General features: G+C 35.3%; 1 protein-coding gene across 3 annotated transcripts in view; it reads right to left on the bottom strand.

Moving 5' to 3' along the window:
* The window catches only part of UHRF2 (ubiquitin like with PHD and ring finger domains 2), a 74,416-nt gene that overhangs the window by 18,647 nt on the left and 28,175 nt on the right, over window positions 1-27,594 (bottom strand). For all 3 annotated transcript variants that reach the window (XM_042877417.1, XM_042877418.1, XM_042877420.1), the window contains exons 4-6: window positions 25,425-25,643; window positions 8,679-8,788; window positions 3,395-3,581 (exon numbers count right to left, since the gene is read on the bottom strand). In XM_042877417.1, the coding sequence (XP_042733351.1) occupies window positions 3,395-3,581; window positions 8,679-8,788; window positions 25,425-25,643 (516 nt within the window). The remainder of the gene's footprint in view (window positions 1-3,394; window positions 3,582-8,678; window positions 8,789-25,424; window positions 25,644-27,594) is intronic.

Genomic DNA, 27,594 nt, shown 5'->3' with positions numbered 1-27,594 from the left:
AACCTGGTAGGAAGGAAGGAGATAGCAGTATGTAGTGACTTCAGCAGAGAGAGAAAAGCAGTGCTCTGGTTCTGTTACTGTTTCTAATAACCTTTTCATCCCATTCCAAGAATGCCAATGCAAAGGCGACTGTCCATGTTTCCAGCTGCTATAAGTTAAGTTTGGCACATATGCCTTAGAGAAGAAACCTGACTTTAAAAGCATTGATAACCTAGTTTAGATGACTACCACTACGACTGTCATTACAGCTACTATTACTACTGCTACCATTGTTTTGAATTTATTAATGAACTTCTGCATTTGATTATGAGCAGGAGAATTAATGATCAACATCCACAGGAACAGCCTTCACTATTAAAAGTGTTGAACCATTTAGATATTGAAACTACACTGATAAAAAGAAAGAAAAATAATACAAGATGCTGAATTTCTCTATCGCTAAAGCTCTGAATGATATTATAGTTGTTTGAAAAAAAGCATGCAGTGCCACCTTCAAAGAAGGGACATCTCCCCTGCGGAGACAGGCTGAGAGAGCTGGGGCTTGTTCTGCCTGGAAGAGAGAAGGCTCTGTGGAAACCTGATAATCGCAGTTCAGTATCTAAAGGGGAGCTGTAAGAAAGAAGGGAAAGACTCTTTAGCAGAGTCTGTTGTGACAGGACAAAGGGAAATTGTTTCAAACTAAAAGACAGAAGATTTAAACTGGACATAAGCAGATTTTTTTTTACTAATTTACTAGATTAGGGTTGTGAAGCAAGGTACCCAAAGAGGTGGTGGATGCCCTGCTTATGGAGACACTCAAAGTTAGGCTATTTGGGTCTCAGAGCAACCTGATCTACCTGTAGGTGTCACTGTTCACTGCAGGGAGATAGACTAGATGACCTTCATGAGTCCCTTCCAACTCAAACAACTCTGTGTCATTAATATAAGTTCACAAGGTTAACAATGACACTCTCTGCTTCATGACAGGGCAACCATAATACCTTCACACTTTTTAAATTGAGGTTTGTATGGAATATTAAATAGTGTGGCATCAGTGCTAAATTGATAGCCTATTCTCTGAAGAAGAGCCCTATAATCTTCAGAGAATGAAACAGGTAGTTTGCCTTCTAAAGTAAACTAGACTAAGCACGAACTTAAGAATGACAAGCCATCACCCTTTGCTAGTGTGACAGAATACTAGACAATCTTTAAAGTCCCTTCCAACCCAAGCCATTCTATGATTCCAAGAAGTTGTGAGGACACAGACATCCTCTTTGATAGGAGACACTGTTTTGCGAAGAGTAACTGCACAGCTTCTACTGAACCAATCATTAAGACTGCAGAGGCCTGGTATCACTAAGTATCTCAAAATTAACAATAAAAGAGACAACATCTTCATAACAGCACCACTCCCATCCAATGATTTAATTCCCAGATTTGGTGATTTAGTTACTTAAATAAATCTTAAGGTTCACATTGTTAGAAAACAAAAAAAACATAGAGTAACTCCTAAGAACATCTCCTAAGAAGCTCCTGAAAAGAATGGATGCCAGTGAATGTCAGAGCAGTAATAACTAATCATAACAATCATTTGGCACTCAGCTGGCCAAGAGAATCTTAGCACTCTAGAAAGAGACACCAGTGGCTGGTGATATTTCAGGACTAGTAAACCAATTAGTAAACGCACTGTTCATTTGAAGATGCAGGAGAAACTGGTGAGAATAAATTGCTCTCAGAGTAAAATGAATGATTTGGGGGTTTTGTGGGAGGGGGGGTCATATATATTTGAAGCATATATATATATTTTTTAAATCAGAAACTTTATAATGACTAAATATTGCTATAGTATTGGATAAGAGCAGAAGAATGCATGGACCAAACATTATGAATGAAATCAAATAGGAACTTCTCGGCTAGTATGCCCAAAAGTTGAGCACTATTAGATAAGAATAGTGTTCAAGGACTGCAGTAAATAAATAACAAAAAGAAACCACTTGCGTTGAGAACAGTCTCCAGTACATGATATCAATTCATTAATGCTGGCAATTAGTAGGAAGTAAGGATACGTCATGTACAGAAGAGCAATCTGCCCTGATCTTGGAAATACTTAGGATTAATATGCTGCATAATAAACACTGCTGCATAAGCATACTGTCATTGAGAAGAAGTGGAAAGAACACAGGCAACACTGAAATAAATGCTGTTTTATGTTCCAACAACCCATACCTATTTCCAGCAGGCATTGAAAATATTTTTAGATACTGTTTCAAGCTAGCAATTCTTCCAAGAAACAGTGAATACAATTCTTCTCAATGAAGCAATTCCATAGGAAAAAGATACGGTAATATCTGTGAGGCCAAATGTACACACTGACACACACCTATCAGTTTTAGTGCTCTCAATTGCTTAATCGCACATCAGCATCAACACTGAAGTAGCTCCTTAAAAATGCAGCACCATAGAAAACAGGCACAGCATTAGACACCAGTACACAAACCTACTTTGAACGTGGCATCCACTACAGTGTAATAAACTGAGATTTATTTCCAGAGAACGTTGAAACTTCCACACCACTTAATGGAATTTTTAGGTGAAGTGTACGGTTCCTCAAAGATTAATCACAAGGCCCGAAAACATTCCATAAAATGTCATCTGTTGACACCTTGGGCATTTAATGATGTCTACATAATGGAAAACTTTATTAGAATGAATTTCTATTTAATAGTCATTTATAAAGGATTAGCACCTCATTTAAACCACAGACAGGTTAAAAATATGAATAGTATAAAATGCAGATAGCTAGTAAAGACAAAAAAATGGCACAGCCCAAGATAACTTAATGGGCTGCTTCTGGCTCTGTGCAGACTAACTTCAAAATACAAATATCTTGATTTAACAACGTGAGTTAGCTTAGTTTTCCTGCTGACTGAGCCAGGGAGAGTAGAAATGGAGAATGACAAACTGGTGGAATTCCTACAGTGGAAGAAAGGAATGGGGTAGAGGCAATCAGAAGACAGACAAACATCACAGCACAGGGCTAGTAATACTATCAGAGGATGAAGGGAAAGAGGAAGTTGAGGAAACTGAGTTGTTCAAGAATTTTGAACAACATTAAAAGGGAACAACCACTGCAGATAAATACAGGTCAGGCAATATAATAATGATTAAAACGAATAAAATTAACGTATCAGTTTTTTAAACCCAGTAATGACAATTAAAGCTTACTACTAATCCTTTATGAATGATTTTAAAAAAAATATCTTGACAGAAAACATAACGTATTTATATTAAGTAAACAGATGAAAAACAGAATTATAAATATTTTTCAGTTCTGTCCCTCATGAGGTGCAAATAACAAAGAGGTACCTTGTGCATAATGGTAATATAGATAAGTAAATCATCCTTGTATATTTACCAGTCCTCATCTTCTGGTATCTTGCTTAAGGGAGGGTTCAGGCAGTATATGTGATAAGCCATATTACATTCATCACACAGGAGTTGCATGTGAGCATCCTGTTTTCCACCACACAAGTAACACGAACAAAACCGGCATTCCTTATCTGGATCAGCCCTACAGTGCTTGCACTCAGGGCCACTTTTTCCTGTCAAAAACAAAGAAAAAGTCAAATGCCATGTATCCTAGATAATAGTATTACTGTAGCAATAGGAAACAATTCTTTCTGCACTCCAAAACCACCCTCTTCAAAATGGATTCTTTCCACACTGATACTTATATTTGACTATCCAGGCTAAAGGGATGTGTTCTTCGTATAAACAAGCAGCACTGACAATGCCCAAAGAGCTTCTCTTTCTTTCTCTCCCCACTAGCCCATTGTGCCTCAGCACCCCCAAGATGCCATCTGCAGAGTCTCCCTTCAGACAAAACCTTGCACAACCTTTAGTTGGAGGATTCTTAAATATAGCCATGAAGAATCCGCAACTAGGTAATTGGTACCAACCAAATAAATAAAAAACTACAATCTAGAACAGCTGTTTCCCCCTTAAAACTAAGTTTAGAATTGCACAGAAGAACTGACTAAGAATCGTCTAAATTCATAAGCACTCCAAAATCATCAGTTGTTCACAATAATGGTTTAGTTTACACACAAAGAAGCACTAACTTTCTGTTTCAGCTTGCTTGGAAATTTGGACTCAAGAGATCACATAAAAAATCCCAAACATCAGCACTGATTTTCCAAAAGATGGAAAAAATGCTTTTATAGAATAGAAAAGCATTTAGTAGCTTAAAACAGATGTGAAAGAGTACAGAGAGGAAACACTAAATACATACAGGAGAATTTACAAGATTAAAAAAAAAAAATAAAAATTGAAACAAATGGAAAGTCCAGAGAAATGCGAGACTCCAGAAGAGAACATGATCACTGCTGAAGCAAATCTTCATTAAAAGAGAAATAAATAAATATAATCATAGGATGACAGAATATCCTGAGTTGGAAGGGAACTACAAGGATAATCAAGTCCTTACATGCTCATGTACATGTTCTTTGTGAAAATCATGTAGAAATGCCATGAAAGTGAATTTGAGCTTAAACTAGCCCAGTACAATGATTGAGTACATCCAAACTGGCCTGGAAATATTTGCTTATCTGAAAGAAGGAAGTGCTTTTGAATCAGGAGTTAAGAAAGACTAGAAACCTATTTGGGAGTTCAAAGTTTGCAGTAGGAATCTAGACAACTGAAATAATTCAGAGATCTTTTTCTGAAAGTTTACAATATACAAAATTATAAAGGACTACTACCTAACTTTCTTCACCCATTTTGTGAAGTCTACAACTTGAACTTCTGGCCCTTATGCCCTAGTACAACATTCTGTAATTTTATCCTCTTAAACAGATCTGAAGCTTTAAAGTAGCTGTATACTGTCAGAAATACTGTATAGTAGGAAGAACAGACTTTTCTTTCCAAAAAACAAAATGTGTTATTTTACATTTTAACTACTGATAATGGCCTTCAGTTTGCAAGAGGACTTTAACATGCACTCTCTTACTGTAATCTAACTGGAAAAATCTCAATGCAAACTCAGAAAAGGGAATAGGGAAGACTAAGCTAGCAAATATTCTTTTGTATACAATTCCGGAAAAAAATTAACCATGAATTACAGTAGTTCAGAAACTGAAATAGCTGGAATACTAACACTTAAGATGAATTTTCTCAGGCAAGCTATCTGAGAAACTTCTGAATTGTTCGATAACGTCTAGTCAAAACGGCAACTTGCCAAGAAGAGCAGCATGATCAGGACAGGCAAAATTATCCACATCATAACCTTTGCCAAAAATAGCCCAAGTCATTAGTCACACAAAAACTGCCACTTTCATTCTCTGGAACAAGCCTCAGAGAATACGGCCATGATGGCACAAGCAAATACATTCGGAATAAATCTGACAAGGAGGTCTAAGAATATTACACAAATAGAGAGGGTACAAGTGAAAAATCATAAAAATTGTCTTTCTTATAGAAGATTTATCTATAATCCTTAGCAAAACAGGATTTCTTTCATTCTAAAGGACTTGTGCCTTTCAGACACACTTTATAGGAAACTAGAATTTTCGAACTCTAGAGTTCTTTGACTCATGCAGGGCAACACTGGTCAAGCACAAGCTTTCATCTTCTCTTAGCTTTATTTCTTATTTTTCTTCACCACGAGCTATTGTTTAAGTTGATGCATATAGAAGCTGGAAAGCTTATTAATTCACTGTAGGTTAGCTTGCTTGTATAACATAAACCATCAATACTTCTTTTAAGAGCTGATTCCTGAATAGAAAGAAAAATGGTTAATTTACCAGAAGAGTTCAGGATACTTTTACATTTTTTCTAAACATACAGAGAGCAAAAAGAATAACTGAAGGTTCACGGAAATACCATTCGCTTCTTGGGAAAAATCTGACCTCACAACATAATAGACATTACAGAAAATGTGGTCAACATGAATAAGATATCAGCATAAAAATTCTGTGGACAGAAGAAGCTCTAGACTGAAAGTCTTATCAGAAAGGGGGACTGGAATGCTAGATGTTTTATATCAACAGTCCTTCTGGGTGATCTTGAGCAATGCTTTTCACAAGTGGAAGGAGTACAGCTACCCGCAATTTTTAAGACAAAAAACAGAAAAGTTGAAAAACTTAAAAGAATGTCTGAAAATGAAAAATTACCAGCTACAAATAGAACACCTAGTGAGATACCATGGAAACATGATGAGCAAATCTGTAAGGCTACCAGCACTAGCTCTCTGACTGAGCTCTCCTTACAGAAACACTGCCTCATCTGATAAATAGCAGACAAAAAAAAACCTTTTTTATCTGTATCTTTGTATCGTGGGTTGCCTAGGCTTATGAAATTTACTCGGTCAAAGATTAGCAACAATCTTAAAATAGATTAATAAATAAGAAAGTAGAGGTTGATGTATTTATTCAGTTCAATGATACCTGAAGTTTTTCGACATTCATCAGTATACCTATGAAATTCATTTTCATTACCTGACTTTAATTTCTTACATTTCTGCCTTTATTTCATCAATGAAATACACTGAATATCCTTGGTCATATCGAGACAGGCTTGTTTGTCCCCAGCACATAGTACCCTTGGGTTGCACGTATTATTTTGCAGTCTCTTGTTTTACAGAAAGAGTTAATCCCATGTTTATTTCACTCATTAATCCTAATGGAAATAATAATGTATCTTGATGTCCAGCTTTTAATTTCCTTTTTACATAGAAATACTTGATATTTAATAACAAGAACGTAACTACTTAATTTTCTAACAGCTTTTAGCTATAATGTTTTTCCTGTACTGCAGAATTTAGGCTCTCATTCAATTATTACAAAATAACTGCCTTCTGTTTAAATGCAAAAGCTAAACTTACATTGACACTCCGTACTCATTTTTTCTAATTGACACACACAAAGTCTAAGTAACATATAACCACAGACAAACAATTTTCCTGCACTGTTTATCCAGCTGACTAGTTATTCTAACTTATGGAAAGACACAAACAGGGGCTTAATATAGGCAAAAATACAGTCAGTGCATTTTCTGATTGTATTCACAACAATCTAATGGAGCATTTAAGGCCAGTTAATTTCACCTGCTGTTGTAACAAGATTATACCATTTTTCATAGCATACATATAAAGCAGTTGTGCATGCAGATATATGCATACATATTCCAAATGTTTAAATACAAACTAGGACTAGAGAAATACAGTTGAGAGGCAAAGACTGTACTTCGTATGGCTTACAGCTCAACAGATGTGCACTGTGCAAAAGTGAGCAATGATAAGACAGCTTGCTACAAAAAACAGAATCACATGAACAGAAATGAATAGGGCAACGATGTAAGTGAAAATAAGGAGCCTGAATTTGAAGCAATAAAAACGAAAGTCAGCACAAGAAATAGAGAATACAAAACGAATAAATACCCACTCAGGACTCAAATGGTCCTACTTTGCCAATTTTGTATAATCAGCAATATAGAAATTATTCATTTCCTTAACACATAAATACATTTCAAAATTAATTAATTAAATAGAATATGTGTGGGAAGAACAAAAAAAAATTATGCCTTTTAAAAAGTTTCATAAATAATTATACTTGCAAACTAAGTAAATATGTTAACGTAAAGCAATATGTGTAAAATTTCTCATGATATAATTTATAAAAATACACATTTTTAGATGTTGCAAAATCCCTTTGATTTTACTAATAAGATAAACACGATTTTTTTTTTTTGTGAGCCATTTCAGGAAAGTAAATCACAAGTAATAAGAAAAGAGTTGTGAAAAATTAATTTACAGAAATTAGTATTTGTATTTTCAGGGTATCACTTCAAATGGAACGTGTTTTCTAAAAAAATTGTTTCTTCAGATGACTGCAAATTAGCAGTAAGCAGATTAGTTCTTGTGCATTCAAAGCTACCCATAAAAGCTCTGAAAAACACCTGGAGTCTGTATTTAAAATATTATGTAACTACCTCATTTTTTAATTCAGAAACATCTACTAGTAAAGGTGGAGATCAGTCTCTCAGTCTCATTCACTATTGTGAATAGTTAAACTACAATGTATTTTTAAACTTTGGACAAAATGCCACGGTGTGTTTTATGTATGCTACCAACTCCTTCCTTTGGTTGTGGGGAGGATGAGGAAGTAAGGCAGTTATTTTCAGAAGGTTTTGCTGGGCCAAATAACCATTCAAATACTAAATATCTGATTCTTTTCACTAACAGCTGTACTAACAGCTTTGACATACAGTCCTTTATTTATTCATTTATTTATAAACAATTCTTATGTAATGACAGGGTTAAAGAGTAGAATCACAGACTAGTTCTGTCTTTGGCATTTATTGATTTATTAGAAGATTGAATGGTATATCAATTGTCATAGAAGTTCTGGTAATCTGAACAACTGTTTAGTAACTTGACTATCATTATGAACTCATTCTACACAGCTTGTCTGGAACGTTCCCACTTCCCTGCTCATGACTCATAGAACAAAGATTTTAAAAGACACCTTACAGTAAATACATTTTTAGAACAGAAATCTAAAAAGAATTACATTACTGCTTTCCTGCACATGGAAATATTTACTACTACTTTTGCATTCCAGTTCTTATTTTGAAAGAAGCATCATTCAAGTACTCAATTTTTAGGCCTGTTCAAATAATGAAAAAAAAAAAGAAACACATACTTTTGAAATCTCCATCACCAAATGTCAATGGGTAAGCTCCTGGCTTTTCGATCTTGTACATTTCCTCTATAAAAAGGATTTTACAATCATTTATCGTGTCTTCTGGGCCTCTGAAAAATAAAAGTACATTCAATTTATTATCGCAGATCTGGATTCAGTAATTTATGAATCCTAAGCAATGCAAAAAATCTCACTGGTGTATTTTTTTTCAATGCTGATTCAATTCACACCAAAAATTCTATGTAATACTAACTTCTACCAAAGCCAAAACACACACTCGTTGCACTCACATGAACAAAAGACTAGCTCACTCTCCTCATATTACCTGGCTGCCACGTCAAGAATATAACTGAATACAACCTTATTGACAGCCATCCATAACACTGCAGTTCCATCTCTATAACCACAAACTGTTTTGTTGGCTGAATGCAGCAGACGAGTAAAAATCATATCCTCTCGAATAAAGTATAATAAACATTTTAATGAAAATATATTGTTAGAAATAAACCAAGACCATGTCTCACAATACACAATAACAGATGCTAGTTGGAACCCGCAGAGTAAGAAAAGCAATAAAAAAGATAACTGTAAACTAATAGAAAGCTTCAAAAGGCTTCTAAAAATTTTTGGAAAACTAAAATCTAGTCCTGCAAACGATATTTAATTTTATCTACCAACAGTAATCATTGATGACAGAATTCAGTGCAGTCTCCACAACAGGCAAATAATTTATGACTCCAAAGAGTAAAGGTGTTCACTTGCTCACAGTGAATTTAATGAAATTCTAATTCAATTATAGATGCAGCAGGAAAGAAAAGGTTATACAACTCCTACGCTTTACAAATGTTTCCTTTTCCTCCCCCCTGATGACACTGTGCATTCTTCAGTGTACTAAATAATTTAGAGCTGATTGCTAATTTTCACTATAATCCAGACTGGAAGAATTTATTACAGAGCACATCCTAACTGCACTGAATCATGTGTCATTATCAGTTTCATAAAACAGAAAGGAATTTGCTTGCTGGACAGCTTCATTTCTTGTAGAGAGCGATACTCAGTTATTAAAACAAGATCTGAAGGAGATTCAGGTTTTGCTGAACTTCTCTTCAAAAAGTAGTCTAGCTTATACTGCTATATTCCTACTCTTTGTTCCAGCAAATCTCTTCAAAATCTGAAAATACAAAAACAACTAAAGGAATACAGACCACAGATGTCCTGACTTGAATTACAAAAGTTACAAAGTTTAACGTTTTTCCACAACTGTTATGTTTGTAGTTAAAGTATCCATTGAGAATGCTACAACAAAAGGAATGTATTTTTTTCTTCTCTGCCATACAGAGACATTAGATGCCTGGACATAATATAAAAGCAGTAGCACACAGCCTATTTCCAAATTAGACAGGCGTTAAGATTATACAGATTTTTAGAAGGCTTTGTTATGAATTAAAAACAAAACAAAACAAAACACACAAACTATTGCACTGTTCACAGTTCATTATTTGAAATAGGTTATGCAAGATTCCGCTAACCAAAACTAAAGTGCACTGTGTCATTACCCAGAAATAATGAAAACAAATAATTAAAGATAATGATTAAATATTGCCACACTGGTGACAATTCTCCAAGCATAGACAACCAGTTTTGTTTCTTTCAAATAATTAGACTACACAAGTCCCTGAGAATATGTCTGAAGGTTGTACAAATTTTCTAAGCCTTATTTGTAGAGTATTTGTAGGAAATATTCACAGAGACAATTTAAAAGTCCTTCTGAAGACAGCCAAGTGGTGCATTCATACCAAAAGCTCTTAGCTAGAAAACTACATCAGACTACAAACAGGTAAGGAAACGATATTATGGTCCACAGTAAATGAGGTTAATCACAATAACAGAACATCTCCAAGACTTCCAGATGGGTAGTCTGGTGTATGGAAGCAGCTAGACTGTGACCAGATTCACAGCTCTGAATGTGTGGGGGAACACATTTACTACTGCTAAAAGCAATGTGGGAAAGAAATTTACGTACATATCTACCCACAAAAAACATGCATCTAATTAAAGTAAATACATCTAAATCTTACTACTGTTTCTGTCTGTCTATTACTGATGCATAAGAGTGGTTTTTACTATTAAAGCAGACTCAAAGCCTTCATGCCCTCCTAAGTTTGAAGCAGACAAATGAAACAGCCAATGGAAATGTAAATTAAGATGCTCTATTAAAAAGTTTCTATTTGTTTGTTAATAGTTTGTGGTAACTTGAATTTAGGACTTGACTTGCCCAAATATTTTGCTTGAGGGTGTGCCTCTGCTTCTTCAGTAAGACCAGAGTTCTCAGAAAAGAGGCCATCTCTGGGAAGAAAGAATGGCTTTGCTCTCTCCCTCATCTCATTGTCTGCTCCCACCACTTCCCTTGTGCTGACACCAGTTCTTGGACTCTGCCACATGCTGACTTAACCGAGGCAGAAGAAAACTAAGCCTGAGAAAAACCCACAAGCAACGAAACCCTTTGTGGTGGCCTTAAGCTCTGCAGTGGTTTAGATCTCCAAGGAACTAGAGTTTAAGAGGACTTTGATGGTGTCTTGATTCATTATAATTGCTTTTTACATGTACCAACATTTTGGCATCTGCATTTATTTTGACCCTTTCAACTCCTTTCAATGCTTGGAGGGTAGCAATTCCCATTGTAAATCATATGCATACACAATAAATACTAGCAAATTTCGGAGTTTGGGGATATTTCAACAGAACATACAAATGCTATATCAATGCAAAGACATCAGTCTGATAGAGAATGGTTTGTTCTTGTGATTAAGAAAATAAGATATTTAAGATAATTTTCTTTTGCACACTAGGTGGCATTGCTTAAAGCAGTTCAATCCACTGTAGGAAATATCCCTAAGATTTATCTGTACTTCTATACAGTGTAGTAAACACAGGAAAGCTAACTTCCTGCACCTCAATCTGGACAAGACTGTATGGTCCAACTACACACACACTAAAAGGCTGGACTCCAGCTTCTGTTGGAACCTGAAGGCATTGCAAAGCATGCCACATTCTGTGAATGATTATAGCACTTAAATTCCTTCAGCTGTCACCACATCCGCAGATCTGCTTGAGCAAAATCTCCAGCTTTGGTTTAAAACAAACTATTTATCTAGAAAATCATCCTTGTAGCATATAAGAGTACTTCTGAGAATGACTACCCCTTTAAAAAGGCTGTGGAGATCAGTACAACACTTCAGGGAAAGGGAGAATGGAAACTCTTCTCCAGTAGCGTGCAAAATCCCTTTGGATTATCTAGGACACAACCACAAGTTCACGATTATAAAAAATTATGCATTTAGATACAAAGAGGAAAAATTGTACACAATCTTGGTCAGAAAACACAAACAAATACAGATGGAGCTTCTCAGAGCATCACGGTTTCCCTGCTTATTTTTTGTGCCCTGGGGAGCATTCTCTTAACAACCCTATACTTTTATTAGTCCTAGTTTCTTTAAAACAAACAAACCAGCACACCACTACAAAAATAAAATAAAATAGAACTTAAAAATCCACGAAAAAACATACATATATGCACAAACAACAACAAACAAACAAACAAACAAACAAAAAAACAACAAACCAGCAGCTCTGCTGCTTCTTTTCAATGCTATTAACCTAGCTAATTATGTTAGGGCATTCCTTATCTATACCACTGCTTGCTTTGTTTATTTGCTTAACTATCCAGCTTGAATCCTCTAATTCCCAATTCTAATATAACACATAAGTAGTGTATGTGTTTTAAAACTTAAGCACACAATTATGTCTTTTTTATTCTAAATAATATGAAACGTTATGTTTAAAAAACCATGAGTATGGATTCAAATATCTGTATTCTTAGAATGAAAAACAAGCATACCTTAAAATTTAAGCATATCTGCGTGGTAAAGTGAAAGTAATATAAAAGTAAAATTGAATAATACATTGGATATTAGTCAGTACGCAAGTACAGATGTATCTACTGAAAACTTGAAGCATAAGGCATTAAATAAGTTACAAATTTGTTAAGAAATGTTACTCTGATGCTCAATGTAAATCAAAACATCGCTGCTACAAATATGACTCATACAGAGACACGTCTTAAATTATAGTACACTTCACAAAAAAAATCAACATATTTTCAGAGCATATTTTTCCTATTTTTAGATGTTGTTCATCTTTACTATTTGTTTGCCTTTAGTATTCTATCACTATTATAAGCAAAACAGATACTAGAAAAGAAATAAAATATTAATTTCCTGTCTCTACACTGTCTTATTGTTTACAACTGTTTTACTTTAGTTTACCGTCTTTCTTGCAGCATTTCCTGTAGAAATTTTAAAAGTTGCTTAAAAAAGAATAAATCATCATAAGTACTTCGCTGCATACAGTTTTTAGAAAAGAAAAAAGGTGGAAGAACACCATAAAGTTGTGGTAGTAATCTATGGAAGCTCATGCTATTGGTATCTGTGTCTGCGGGGAACAAGCCAAACTTGAGTTCTGCAGAATATTTACCAGGAGTAAAATACACAGACATCAATTAAAATATGAAAACTACTTTTAACTCCACAGATTAATACACCATTTTCTTCAAAAATGTCAGTAAGAGATGTATAAATTAGCTGAATGATGTGAGTATACCAAAAGGTACTATAATAAAAAGTCTGTTAAATGCAAAGAAAAGAGATTAATCATCAACATCGTTACTGAAAGTCATGTCTATACTATGTTAACTTCGAAGTGTTGAAGCTCATCATACTGTTTTCTGTAATTAACATAATACAGAACCATATTTAACTTCTACCTCTAGAAAGGCACTTGCAAAACAGTACAAAAAATGTTTAAGCTAACACGTGGTTTGGCAGCAGCACACCATATATCCACGATTAAAAAAAAAACACTAGGATGTTAACAGACTGAACAAATCTTAGAGGGCAAAAAAATCTCTTCAGAAAACACCTAGACTAAGGTGTTAAGACTAAGTTTCCACTAAAGTGTATCTAGTATTTGAACTAGACAAAACATGGTATTTTCTGCTTTGAATAAGGTAAATATCAAGCAAAAACTATCAAAAGTTTTAGACAAAGCTAGCATGTTCCAATAAACACCACAGTTGCAGAACTAGAGAGGAAGTTCAGATATCACTGTGACAAATGATAGCTTTCAGGTTTAGCCTTACCGAAGCTGAAAAGCTCAGTTCAGCTCGTTGCTCTTAAGTCTAATTCCACTGCCAAAAAACATGCACAAGAACTTCAGTGATCAGACTATGCATAACTTATCTTTAAAATATCTAGTAAAACTGTGATTACATTATTTTGTAAAGCATACATAAGAAACATTCTGATACAAGAAAGGTTTTAAGTTCTTCACCTTACCACAGTAAAAATGGGGTGTAAAAAATCTTACACGCTGAGCATAGTAAATGAGATTGCATTTGTACTTCATGTAAGTACACTAAATCCTTTAAAGAAATTAAATGCCAAACCAGAGCCAAAAAAACCCTGCAATACAGCAGAATTGGTAACATAAGATTTCCTTTTTGACAAATTAGCCATAGTGGAAAAAAAAAAAATCCTCAACTGAACATTCTCATTTCTTTCCCCCTCCATACTTCTTTTTGTTTACACTTTCAAGTTGCAAAGCACAATAGACATATAATATCTTAGTTGACTAGAAGCTTGTTATGTGGGCATTATCCTGGATATTTCAAAGGTCAACTCTCAAGAAAGCAAGTGCTGCTAGAAGACAGTTACCACACTGTAAATACTCAATCAGTTCTTATAGCTTTAGAGATTTATTTAGAATTGCTGCATCTCTCTCTGGAATTTTCTGGCTTTAAAACTTTACCATACTGAAATTAGGAAAAAAAAAAAAAAAAAAAGTAAAAAAAAAAAAATCAACATGCACTAAAAGTCAAAATACAAACTTGAATAAAAATAGTAAAAAAATGAGCTCATAAGCAGAGCACACGAACAGTGTTTAACAGTCATTATTTTAAAAGCATTATGAGTACATTAAAATCATTAGGCTAAAGGACCGTGTCTGTGCCATTAAAATAAACAGTCTCTATGGAAATATACTCTTGACAATGGAAAACATCTTACGATATTCACTTCAATGTATTTAAACATTGCAAATATTGGAGCACTGGAACAGGCTGCCCAGGGAGGTTGTGGATTCTCCTTCTCTGGAGATACCCAAGACCCACCTGGATACCTACTTGCGCAGCCTGCTGCAAGGGGGCATGCTTTGCAGGGGGGCTGGACTCGATGATCCCTAGAGGTCCCTTCCAACCCTTACAATTCTGTGATTAGAATGTAAAAATTACTACTGCTTGCTTTACATTAGAACATAACTATAACTTTGGCTAGACCGCAAACACAATGTTTGCATAATTAAATAAAGGCTAAAACATACCCACATAATTACAGTGCTCACCAGACATGAATAAAGATTTGCTTTTAAACAGGCTTCTTTAAGATGACTTACTAGTATCTTTCCACATAAAGACTGCATATTGCAGTGATGATTTTACCAAATTTTGCAAAGATGAACAAAATTACAAAGAAATTATTTGATTTTGCACTAACTACAAATATCAGACAGTATTATCAATATTATTCCAGAGCATTCCACCCTCGTTTGGCTTACCATGAAAATATAAGTGCACAGCTACAAAACGGAGTAGTAGCAGCTATGCTCTTTTGTTCAGCTTTATTTATATTATATGAGCCACTACTATGGCTCATACATACATACAAACAATTTTTCAGGATTAGTAGAAGACCTTACTGTTAGAAATGTTATGACCTAATAGGTACAAATAAAGTAAAATAAAGTAAAGCAAAGCAAAACAGAACACTCATAACCCCACCTACCTCCCTACTACTAAACTTTCATATTCACATTGTGAATGCATACATAAGCCAGCCAGGAAATTACTTTTTTAACATCAGAAGTAAGCATGATGCTTCTTGCATTTATAAAATAATACATTATAGGTCATTACACAAAAGAGAAGCTTTGTTTGCAGGGACTATCCTTCTTCATTAGTTAGGGATCTGTAAAGTAGATGATTATTAGAAAAATATGATACATACAGTTCATATCTGAAAGCATGAAAGCACGAGCCTTAAAGGACAGCAAATCACATTTGCAAGTCCTAATAATCCATTTATCAGAGTAGCTTAAGAGCACGATTGCCCTAAGCCATGAAACCTATCGAGAAGACAGAGGAATAGGCAGTGAAGGAGGAAGGACACGTCCCACCCTACGTGCCGGGACCTGCACGAGGCGCACATGCACTGAGCACCTGTAGAAAGGCCCCCGGCTCGGAAAATGGGAGGGGAAAGAACCTGATGTGGGTTACAACACTCCACTCTTGTTACCAGTTAAATGGTCATCCACAGATTGCATTGCCATGTGAAAACATGCAGCTGTCAGAAATCTATAAAGTACCAAGAAAAAAAAGAAGAGCTGGTTGAAGATACACAGGGATGGAAACCCAAAGGCTTCATGTTCGAAAAACAAAGATAAAGCAGTTGTGCTTAATCACAGGACATGACCTAAGCTCAGCCCAGTTCTCCATTTGCCCATGGGCTGAATCACAAGACACAGAACAACACAAAGATAGCTCACAATATCATTTCAGGGTATCTGGACCAATCAACAAGTTCTTTTACATCAAAAAGAGGCAGTCAAAATTAAAGTTGACCGTTACTAGAAGACATTACAAAGATTTTGCTTTCTTTCATTCCTGATAGCAGGCACAAAACAGAGACTTCTAAGGAATTTAGATGCAGTCATAACAGAAGATCAATTTTGTACACAGTTAGACTAAGAATCTCAGTTCAGAAAGACAAGAAGCACTTCCATTAATACTAAAAACATCCATCGGGATATAGGCCTATCAGAAAGCAATTAACAAAGAAATAATCTTGAAAATACATGAACAATAACAAAAAGACTAGAACTAAATAAATAAATAAGTAAAGTACTTGAAAAGAGAAACAAAGAGAGAAAAAGAAACAGGAAGGAAGGGAGGGAGGAAGGAAAAAAGAGTGAAAGAGATGGTGGAGAATTCAAGGGACCCACTTTAAAACAGTAAGAAAAAAAAAAACAAATACTGATCTAAAGGCAAATGAGAACTGCTTGTGGACTAGGCCAAAAACACATTCCCAGCCTTCAAAAAATCAATGACTAATGATTCTTGTGTTTTAAATATACATGACAGCATTAGTTTAAGGAAAAAAAAAAAAAAAAAGACATCCAGGGATCTTTCCTCTCAAAACAGGACAAATTTCTTATCACCAAGAACTCCTGAAAATTAGAAAGTATGCAGACTGACAGAAATTCATAATTAATTGGGCATTTAGAGGGTCCTTCATTATAGATGGTCCTCATACTTCCCACTGCTCAACTTTCTTTACACAAATTAAATCAGGTAATTGTGCCATGATGGCAAATTCCATTACACACAACATTAAATCCACCATTTAAGTATCTAACAGCTATTGCACAATGGAAGTATAGTGTTTTTAGTTCTTCTGCGTATTGTTTGGATTTGGTGATCACAGCATTATTACTCATTTTTAGGCAAGCATGTAACTTCTGGGTAAAACTGTTAAATTCCTTCAACAAACAAGTGAGGAAGCTGTGAAGGAGGTAAGCAAGCAAACAATATGGTACGATCAGCAGGAACACAGCAATTAACAAATCAAGGCTGAAGTGCAATCACTTCAAGGGTAGATATTGAAAGAAGGAAATGCCAGCAGACTAGTCTTATGGAGAGAGCTCTTTTGCCCTTCCTGGGGAATCAGCACACTTGGGTGCTTCCTTGAAAATGACTATGCTAATGCACGCAGCACGGGGAACAAACAGGGAAAATTACAAAAGTCTTGTAATTATCACAGTTACAATCTCACTGGGAAGATGGAAGCAAGGTGGAATAACTCCTGTGAGAGGAGTACTGTGATGAACAGATACACACTCCTCAGGAAGGGCAGGCTAGAAAGGGAGGGAGGGAAGCTGAACTTTATGCAATAACAGATCAGTAGGCAGTTGAGAGTTATGGGTCATGATTAGCAGACAGAACAACATAGCAATGCTGCAGTGAGTATCTGCTATGTATGCTTGAAGTGGGAGTAAACATTTGAGGCTTTCTTCAGGCAAACAGAAGTACCACATCCACGGGGTCTGAACTTAAAGCACCCTGATAGTGGTAGAACACACACAACCTAAGAAATATCTGGAGTGTACTGACAACTTTGATGTAGGTGATCGAAGAGATGTGTCTAGGCCTGATAATAAACAGAAGAACTGGTCAACAGATAAAAAAGTCAAGGCCAGCTCTGGCTACAGTGATGATAATTTGACAAAAGATCCTTAAAGTGGAGTAACAAAATTCAGCAATACTGGATTTTGGAGAGCATGCTACGATCTCTTCAGATATGTGCTTGGAAAAATCCTACAAGATACAGCTCTTTATATTCAAGGATCATATCCTCCAATCTCAAGAAATGTTCATCACTATATACAGGAAATTAAAGGCATCAGGAGGCCTGCAATGATGATCAAAGAGCTAAAGCCACACATAAAAAGAAAGAAGATAAGAAATGAAAGAAGGATAGCTAATGTAGGGAAGCAGAGAGTTGCTGTCCAATTGCATAGGGCTGGGAAAATCTACTTCATGCTGAATCTCACAAGGAATACAAAGGGCAACAAGGAAAGATTCTACCAGTATGAAAATGGCAAACACTACGGAAAAAGTGTGCTCTGTGCTAAAGTTGTGTGTGTGTGTGAAGTTCATGGTGGTGGGGGAAAAAAAAAAAAAAAAAAAAAAAGGGCAAATGTACTCAGTGCCTTCTTTACCTCAGTGTTTATTAGGTAGAACTGTCTTCAGTAATCCCTAGTGCTTGGGATCAGAAGAAACACCTAGAACAAAGATGACCTCCTATCAGTGAAGGTTATGGAGCACTTAAACTGGACATAGAATAGCCTATGGAATCTAATAGGTTGCACACACAAACTCTGAGAGAGCTGCTTTTTGTCTGTGCAGCATCACTTTTTGGTCATCTTTGAGAGGTCATGACAACCAGGACATGCTCCTGCAAACCAGAAGAGAGTAAGCGTCACTCATCTTCAGGAAGGAAGATCTGCTGACAGGCTGGTGAACCTTGCCTTCATCCCCAGGAAGTTAGAGGAGCAAATAACCCTGGAAATCATTTTCAGATTTAAGGACAAGAAGGTGACTGAGAATTGTCAGCATTTATTTTCAAAGGGGAAATCATGTTTATCTAGCATGGTGGTCTTCTACAATGCAGCGACATGCCTGGACGATGATAGGTATATGCATATATTCCAGTACAATCCCTTCCTCTATTATTTTTCATACTGTTTTTCCTGATATGGTGGTCACTTTTTTTTTTTGCACTGACATTTATTCTTCCACTTTCTTCTGTTACTTTCCTCAGTGAGAAGACAGTTAAATTGCAAAATGCTCCTAAAATCACCTCCTAAGAAGTCAAAAGACTCAGTGGTTCCAAGTCCACATGTTTATTAGAAAAAGGAGAACATTACAGTTACTGAAGATGCTTTTATTTTATGGTAATGAAACAAAAAAATGTTCTAACATTTAACACTTCCTACTTAAGAGTATGATTTGGGTGGGTTTTGTTTGTTTGTTTTTAAATTAATGTTTTAGCCAGTGTACCTCACTCGTGATTTTAGTCCATCATCTCTACTCTACCAAACATGTATTATTGGGCTCCCCAAACCATCTACCAAGAACCACAAGTTCTTTTCAGCAAAGTTGCTTCCTAGCCAGTCCAGTTTTAACCTGCACAGCAGCAAGAAGCTCTGCCTTTGCAGGTCCAGCAGGACACTGCATTTATCCTTGCTGAATTTTGTAAGGCTCTTCCTCATGCCTATTCAAGTTTCTCAGACTTGCAGTACAATCTTCAGCTGCATCCAGCAGACTCCAACAATTTGGTGTCTCCTTCAATGCAAGTGAGAGTGCATAGTCTTGCCTTTACCAAGCCACTATTAAAGATATTGTATGGTATGTACATCTTCAGTTCTTCACTTAACACTTAGCAGGTTTTGTACAACTCATTAACCGCTGTTCTCTGAGACTGATCTTTTTAAGAACCATCTGGCTGTCCATCCACCCTGATAGCGTCACCCTAATTTGGGCAAAATATTGTGGAACACAGCTGAATCACTTGCTAATGCTGAAGTAGATTACATGTGTTGCTTTCCACCTAGATATGGAACTTACTCATTTAGTCACAAAGGCAGTGAGGCTCACAAGGCATGATTTGCATGTGGGGAAAAAAAAGTCTATCTTAGCCACTTAAAATGTCAAGCGTTTCCAACTAGACCATCCCATAGTTTTTCCTAGACTTAAGTGAGGTTGGTTGGCTTGTAACTCCATTTAGGCATTCTTTGAAGGTGGTTGTTTGTCCTCTTGCCACTGAAAAGGGCTCTATCTGATTTCCAGCAAGACTTTCCAAAGATACTAGAAAGCAATGTCACTAAAGCACCAGACAGCTCCTTTGGCATTGCCAAATTCAACCAATCTGGTTCCAAGGATTTGCACTGGTCACGTTCTAGCAAGCGATGCTTGATTTAGTCCTCGTCCATTGCTGGTAGTTATCTTCTTGAATGATTTTACTAGGCAGAGTTATCAGAAACATCTTGTTGGTGAAGACTGAGACAATGAAGGCAGTGTCTGCTGTTTTGTATATACATATATATATATACATATATAATACAAATATATAAAAACCATATATAAATATATATATATATAAACATATATAATATAAATATGTTTTATATATTATCACTGTCATACTGAATCATATATCCTATTTACAAACACATCCATACTTCCTTACTCAGCCTGCTACTGTTAACGCAGTGGTAAAAGTTCTTTGTGCTGCCACTGATATCCCATACAAGTATTAACTCCAGATAAGCTTGTGTTCATTTAGCATCTTTATATGTTCAAAATCCCCAGTTATGTCAGTTTTCAGAAAGAAATTGATGTTTTCTCTATTGAAGGAGGGAGCCTGTACTCTGATACTCCTTCCTCATTTCCACCAAGATCTTGATACATTTAATGATCGGTGTAGCCAAGGTTACCATTAATCATCTTATCTCCAGACAGCTTGTTAATAAACAGCAGACCCAGCTGTGTATCATCAGTTGACCTATCCACTATCTGTAAGATGTAGTTCTCTGACATTATCCAGAAATTCTCTTGACTGCTCACATTCCAATGTGTTGTCCTGCCAGCAGGTGTCCAGGAATTTTAAATCTCTCATCTGAAGTGGTACCTTGTCATTCAGACAATGTTAAATGAGGCTTTGTGCACTTTCTCAGCCTGATCAGGTCAATTACTACAATACTGTCATCCTTTTTGACCAGTAATCCCGACTAACAGCCTCTCAGCCACTGTTATCCCACTGAACATCCCCTGATCCCCTGTATATACAATATTTGCATACATGCATTTGAGATGAATCAACTCTTTAGCAATATCAACATCACTCTTATCTCCATACCAGTGCCCTGTATTTTCCACGTACATACCAATACCCCTTTAAGATGGGATCATAAACCCTCTTCGTTACCTCAAACATTACTCACCAGGTTTATCAGCCTGTTGGTGTAGATGCACTCAATTGCACTTGAGGATCAAATGCTTTCAGCTAAAGATTCAAATATGAGATTCTGATATGGGTCCCATGGTATCAAAAGTCAAATTTCTGGCTAGTTGCACAACTAGTGTTGCAAGATTTTGATTCACAGGATAGGCCTACTCCTTTCATTTAACAAGATCTGTCCTTCAAACATTTTTTCCCTTTACCAAGAGTACTGAGAAGTTCCTACTGTGCTAACTCATAAAGGTCTCTTCTTTAGAAGACAACAGTTGCACTGCAGTCATAAGTAGGAGGGGAAAGAGTGAGACATTTATTCACTCTTTCACAGTTTTGTCATTTAAAGAAACAGGCCATTTTTATGTCTGCAAGAAACCTGCAAGTTCTTCTTACCAAGTATCTTATTACCAGGATACCCGTTGATACCTATAAAAGCTATTCTGAAAAAACAGCTATAAATAAATCTTGTCAATATTCCACACATAAACAAAACAATGTATTCCAACCAACATTAATCAGAGATATTAAATTAAACAAATAAAACAGCAAATTATTTTGGGTAGAGAAACATATCACAAAATGATAAACTATACAGAATGAAAATGCAGGTCTAAAGAAATACTTGATATCAACAACTACTCTACTGCAAATCAATCAGATAAGACAACAACTGTGACATGTTGATTATCATAATACATAATAAGGATAGAAAAATAACAGTAATGCACTTCGTGAATGTTAAAAAAAGAGGTGCAACTGCCAATAATCTTTTATTATTATTATTATTTCTGGACACAAAATTTCTTGATATCAGCCAGAAGAGTATGCAAAGCTTGTTTCAGCCAGGAGAGTATGCAAAGCTTGTTTCACTGTTGGTTCACTGTTCTGTAATAATATGTTTAAGTTCCGTACGCCTGTGAAGCCAGAAAAACAAGTACTATGACTTCAAAACCAGAAATTAAATATAAATGGGAAAAAATGTTTGAAAGCAGAACAAGGTGTTGGAACAGTGCAGTCTGCATAAGTAGCATAAAATTTTCAAGAACTGTGGTACATACTGCAAACTGAATTCAAATCAGTTTTGAAGTACCACACACAGAACATTCTGACCTGCAAGTGCACACTCAAGGAAGACTCATGGACCCAGGTCTACTTTTGGTACACACAGAACCACAGTTTCCCACATATTTCTATCTAAGATGCATTCAGTCCAATTTGGAAAGGTCTCAAGCATCCTATAATTACAAATTCTAGTTGCAATGCAGATACAGTACAAATGAAAACTACTCCATGGTTAAATCTTTGGTAATCTTTTTTTCAGTCTCACTTTTCTTTAATAATGTTCTCTAATACTCATCTGTTTCCCAAAACATGAACTAATGATGACAAACTGTACAGGACATTTCCTTTAGGTTACGAACGAGACATGACTAAAAGTAATACCCAAGAAACATGCATATCAACAAATACAGTAAAAAGCAAGAATTCATAGTACGTTCTTACCATCCCCAAAGCAATAACACAAACAACACACATTTTTGTTATTTCCTGTCACTGAGCCAATAGCTTCACGAAATCTTTGTCATAAGCAATCAACATTAATGTATTAAATCTTAAACAATTCTGTACAAAACAGGTTATTTTACACAGAGCCCCTTTAATATAACACCAGAAAGAAAGGGGAAGAAGTCGTGGCTATGGAATATGCCTGAAGCATCTGTAAGATCACTGCCTCTTTTTACTATCTACTAAGGTTGTTCTTAAGTAGCGCACAAAGAATTAGCCACTAGCATATCATCAATTCATGACTAATATATATTCATAAAGTATTTGTAACAGATTAGACCTTTATTTAAAATAACCACTAATGTTAAGTACCAATGGCAATGTTATATTAACAATATAAAAAACAGACCAATTTTTATTTTGCAAACCAACACACGCGAAATGTAAACTGAGTAAAGTTTATCAGTATAAACACTAGCACATTTATCTTGTACGTTTACTTTTAAATGAGAGGACCTACTGTTAATTGAGAGGAATTATTTATGTAACGCAGGTGGATAAGGAATTACTCCTTGATGAATTACAAAAAAGATTCAGATTGCAAATACTTTCTGCAAACTGCATTTGATTAGTTTCATATACAATCCATCAAAATTTAAATACATTCTTAATCAGGAAGAAGATTCACAAGATTAAGATTCTATTTAGAAGACAGACTTAAGTTCATCATTTACAAATAAAGTATTTGCCAACTCTGAGTCTTTTTCTTGGTTTGAGGGGATAGTGAAACGTCAGTACTATGGGGAATCCCACAGTACTTCATCTATAATGATCACCTTCAAATTTGAAGATAACTGTCATCTTAGATTCTTAAAAGGCTATTTTGTCAAGGTCCAATCAACATGAGCAAATTTCTTTTCCTTCAGTATCAGTTTAAATTGGTACTTGCATTAGCCAATATAAAGTATGTTTTGATTATCCTATTTTACTACGTGGGAAAAGCTTTGGAAGAACCCCTGCAGACAACAGTTTTAAATAACTCTCAGTATACATCTACACTTCAGGTAAATTCATACAGTTCTGACGTAGAGGACGAAGTTAATTTCTGCAATTCACTGTATGTCATACAACTATTAAATGCATTATAATGGAAACCTTCATCTTTCAAGTCTGGACTGAAGTTTTTAATCTCTTCTCTTTTGCCAAGTTAATGACTAATATCTATTCAATTTCTTGCTTTATATTTGTATATTTTTTCCCCATTTTAGTCTCCAAAGCATGTCCTCATGCCAACTTCACTTAACACAAGAAGATTGTAATAAACTGATTCCATGAAACTCCCATTGCTCTAAAATTAGATAACATTCACCAAGACAATTTTAATCTACTTCTATGATAAACCAAGTCAACATCCTTTTAATTTCCCAGTACTACTTATGACTGCATTTAAAATGAAATACTGAATTGCACCTAATCACAGGTCTGTGTCTTCATTCCAACTAAATGTGTCCTACAGATAGAATAATTCTCCTTTTTCATAATGAAGAATACTTATATATTAGTCTATTTCAGTTAAATAATATACTCCCAGACTAATGACACTACTCACTGAGTATTATGTGGCACACGTCACCATTAAACCAATCATTGCATAAGTAAAAAAAGACATATCACTTCAGATTGAGTTTAATTTTAAGAGTAGTTTAAACCTTAGCACGTAAGCATCCCCTAAAATACACATATCCCTCTTCTGGAAGAATGGGGTAGCAGACTGGATCCAACTGTCTTCAGTTCTTTTATGCCAAAAAGGAGAATGTTAGAGGTGCAAGAAAAACTAGTGGGAGAGGAAGATTATACTGAACTCTTCAAGAAGACAATAAAGACTGCCATCTCTTCACCCCTAAGAAGGCAATCAAACAGCTTACTGAAAGTTGCATCAGACAAATTCCTGTAGAAAACACTGTTCCCAAAGAACCATACACAAGTTTTTAGAAATCAAATAGAAAAACCAAACCAAAGCAAAAATATTCTGGTAAGTTGAGCCACTCGAGAATTAGTGCAACTTGCAAATCCACAGTTCCATATTTTACCTGTCATAAGCAATAGTATCTGCATCACAATTTTTTTATTCATCAAAATACTAACCAGCCAGTTCAGTGACCTACTCAGATTGTCATAGATAATTAACTTCTAATGATACCTACAAGCTCTCAAACTTCTCAGAAATTTCTGAAAACTGACGTTTCAGCTTCGAATGAAATTATATAAATTACTATAGATTTATAATTAACTAAATATAAACATATAAATACAAATAAAAACATTTAGATCAGGTGAAATCTTGTATTACATAAAACCCTGTAATTACCTTCAGCAATTGCATGAAATGCAGAAATTACAACTTACAGTTTGCACAATTAAAAACTGTGCACAGCAATTCCATGACTCAGACAGCTGTGGGATTGAAGTGTCACATTAATTTTAATCTGGTGATGACTAGTAGACAGAAAGATAATTTATATGGCATGTAAAGATCTTATGAGTTGATCAATCTTACCCCAGCAGAATTTTAGCATGAACCTCTTTGTTAGTCCTTGAGATTTCTCTCAAAGAGGTAATTTCTGCATCAAACCAAAATCCTCTTTCTTCTGGAGTCTCAACATTGTAGTTAACCATCACCACGTCACCCACTTTTAATTCACTCCACTTCAGAATCGTTCTTGCTCGGGGTCGAAGATTATTGATGTCCATTTCTACTATGCCACTCTCTGGGTACCTTCAAAAGTGAAACCAAGAACAGCAGCGATTACTCTTTCTGTACCAATAACTTACAAGCCACAGATAACACTTCAGGAAAGCATGATTTTTAAAAATATCTTATGGACATATAAAAAACTTGACAAAAATCTAATCTAATATCCTTTTCAAAATGCAAGATTAATTAAAATTAATCAAGTAGTGGATTGTATTTATGAGACTGTTCTTCCCATCTCAGATTATTTAAAAAAAAAAAACAAAAAACAACACCATAAATGGATGATTGTTTTCATTTAGAACACAATCAGTTCCAAGTTTTGGCACAGACATAACCCAGATTTGGTCTCAGTGTGGTCCATATTGTAAGTAAATCAGAGTAACAAGGTACTAAAGATTAATTATTTTCAGCATGGAACATTTTTAATTTAACTCTGCCTTCATGCACTCATTACATTTCCACTACAGCATCATATTTAGGACAGATCTTTTAAGAAGTCTAACCCTACCAATACAGCTTATCAAATTCACGTGATGGATCTAGCTCAAGTACACATCCTATGAACATGTTTAAAAAATAGTTATCTACAAAATCTATTAGAGAATAAAATACAGTAAAGCTAAAATCTCTAGAACAGAAAACATTTCTCTCTTAATTATAAAAGGAAAAATCTAGTAAAATAAATGGGAGATTATTTTTTTTTTTGACAACTTATTTTGAAAAGATGCAGTGAGGAACCCAGTGCTTTAAGCAAAGAAAGTAAAGACAAATGGTTCACTAAATCACAACTAAGAAATTTTGATCGATTTGTTATTTTTCAGTTAAGATTTCTTTTTTAAGGCAGATTTTTAGACAATATTATCTGCAAGTTATTAGATTTTACAACTGATGCCACAGTAGCACAAGAAGACATAAGCAATCAGTACAAAAACAAAATCAAACAATTATGAATAACATCTGAATGAATAACATCTGAATAACATCTGAAGAGCTCCAATTTCATCCCAAACTGAAACTCATTTAGTAAAGTTAAAGGTGATATGAGCAATACAGCTAAAAGAAAAAAAGAATACTCAAGAAAAAAACCACAAACTTTCTAAGATCTAAGATGTTAACTTTTCAGTCTAACAATATAGCCTTCACAATTGTGTGGTAATTCTTCAACATTAGCAGTACTTGTAGGATTTTCACATATGCTATAAATACAGCACAATAACGACTTTAAGAAAACACTGCTAGCAGAAAATAGATGGCCTGCTACAAAAAAAAGTGCTAGACTAAAATGGTGAAGTTGTTTAGTGATACTGCACATAAGCTAAAAAAAAAAAAAAAAAAAAAAATGCCCTCCTTGGGCAACCTGTTCCAGTGCATCACCACCCTGCGTGAGAAAAGCTTCCTCCTAATATCTAACCTAGACCTCCCGTCTTAGTTTAAAACCATTTCTCCTTGTCCCATCACTATCTACCCTCATAAACAGTCAATCGCCATCCTGTTTATACACTCCTTTTAAATCTGGAAGGCCACAGTGAGGCCAATTGTGTACATTTATTTTCGTTTGTTCAACATTTTCTTCTAAATTTAACACACCAGTCTGCTACTACAACACTTTCAGACCCTAATTATCAAAACCTGCATAATGGAAATTATATCACGCAGAGACAGGTGATTGAGATAGAGTCACCATTCGAGTAACAGCCTCATACGATCTAACTTTTCAAATTTGCAACACTCTGGCTTCAGTTTGAGGGTACTGCAAAGCCGCTGTTAGTATGCACTTTTGTGCTGCAGCTGTCCGTTAGAAGAACTATTCTACAGCTGCACAATGCTCATATTGCAGTACTGTACTATCCTCCGAAAAAAAAAGCAAGAAACTCACCTACAGCAATACACAAAGCAACAATGAGGTGATGTCTGTTTTACTGAAGGACTTACATAATGGCAAGGCATTATAGTAGAACAGGCAACTGAAATC

Source organism: Lagopus leucura, unplaced genomic scaffold (assembly GCF_019238085.1).
Source record: "Lagopus leucura isolate 7727_CA_CO unplaced genomic scaffold, USGS_WTPT01 Super-Scaffold_100018, whole genome shotgun sequence".
Lineage (NCBI taxonomy): Eukaryota > Metazoa > Chordata > Aves > Galliformes > Phasianidae > Lagopus > Lagopus leucura.
This window is presented reverse-complemented; position numbering and strand designations above follow the sequence as displayed.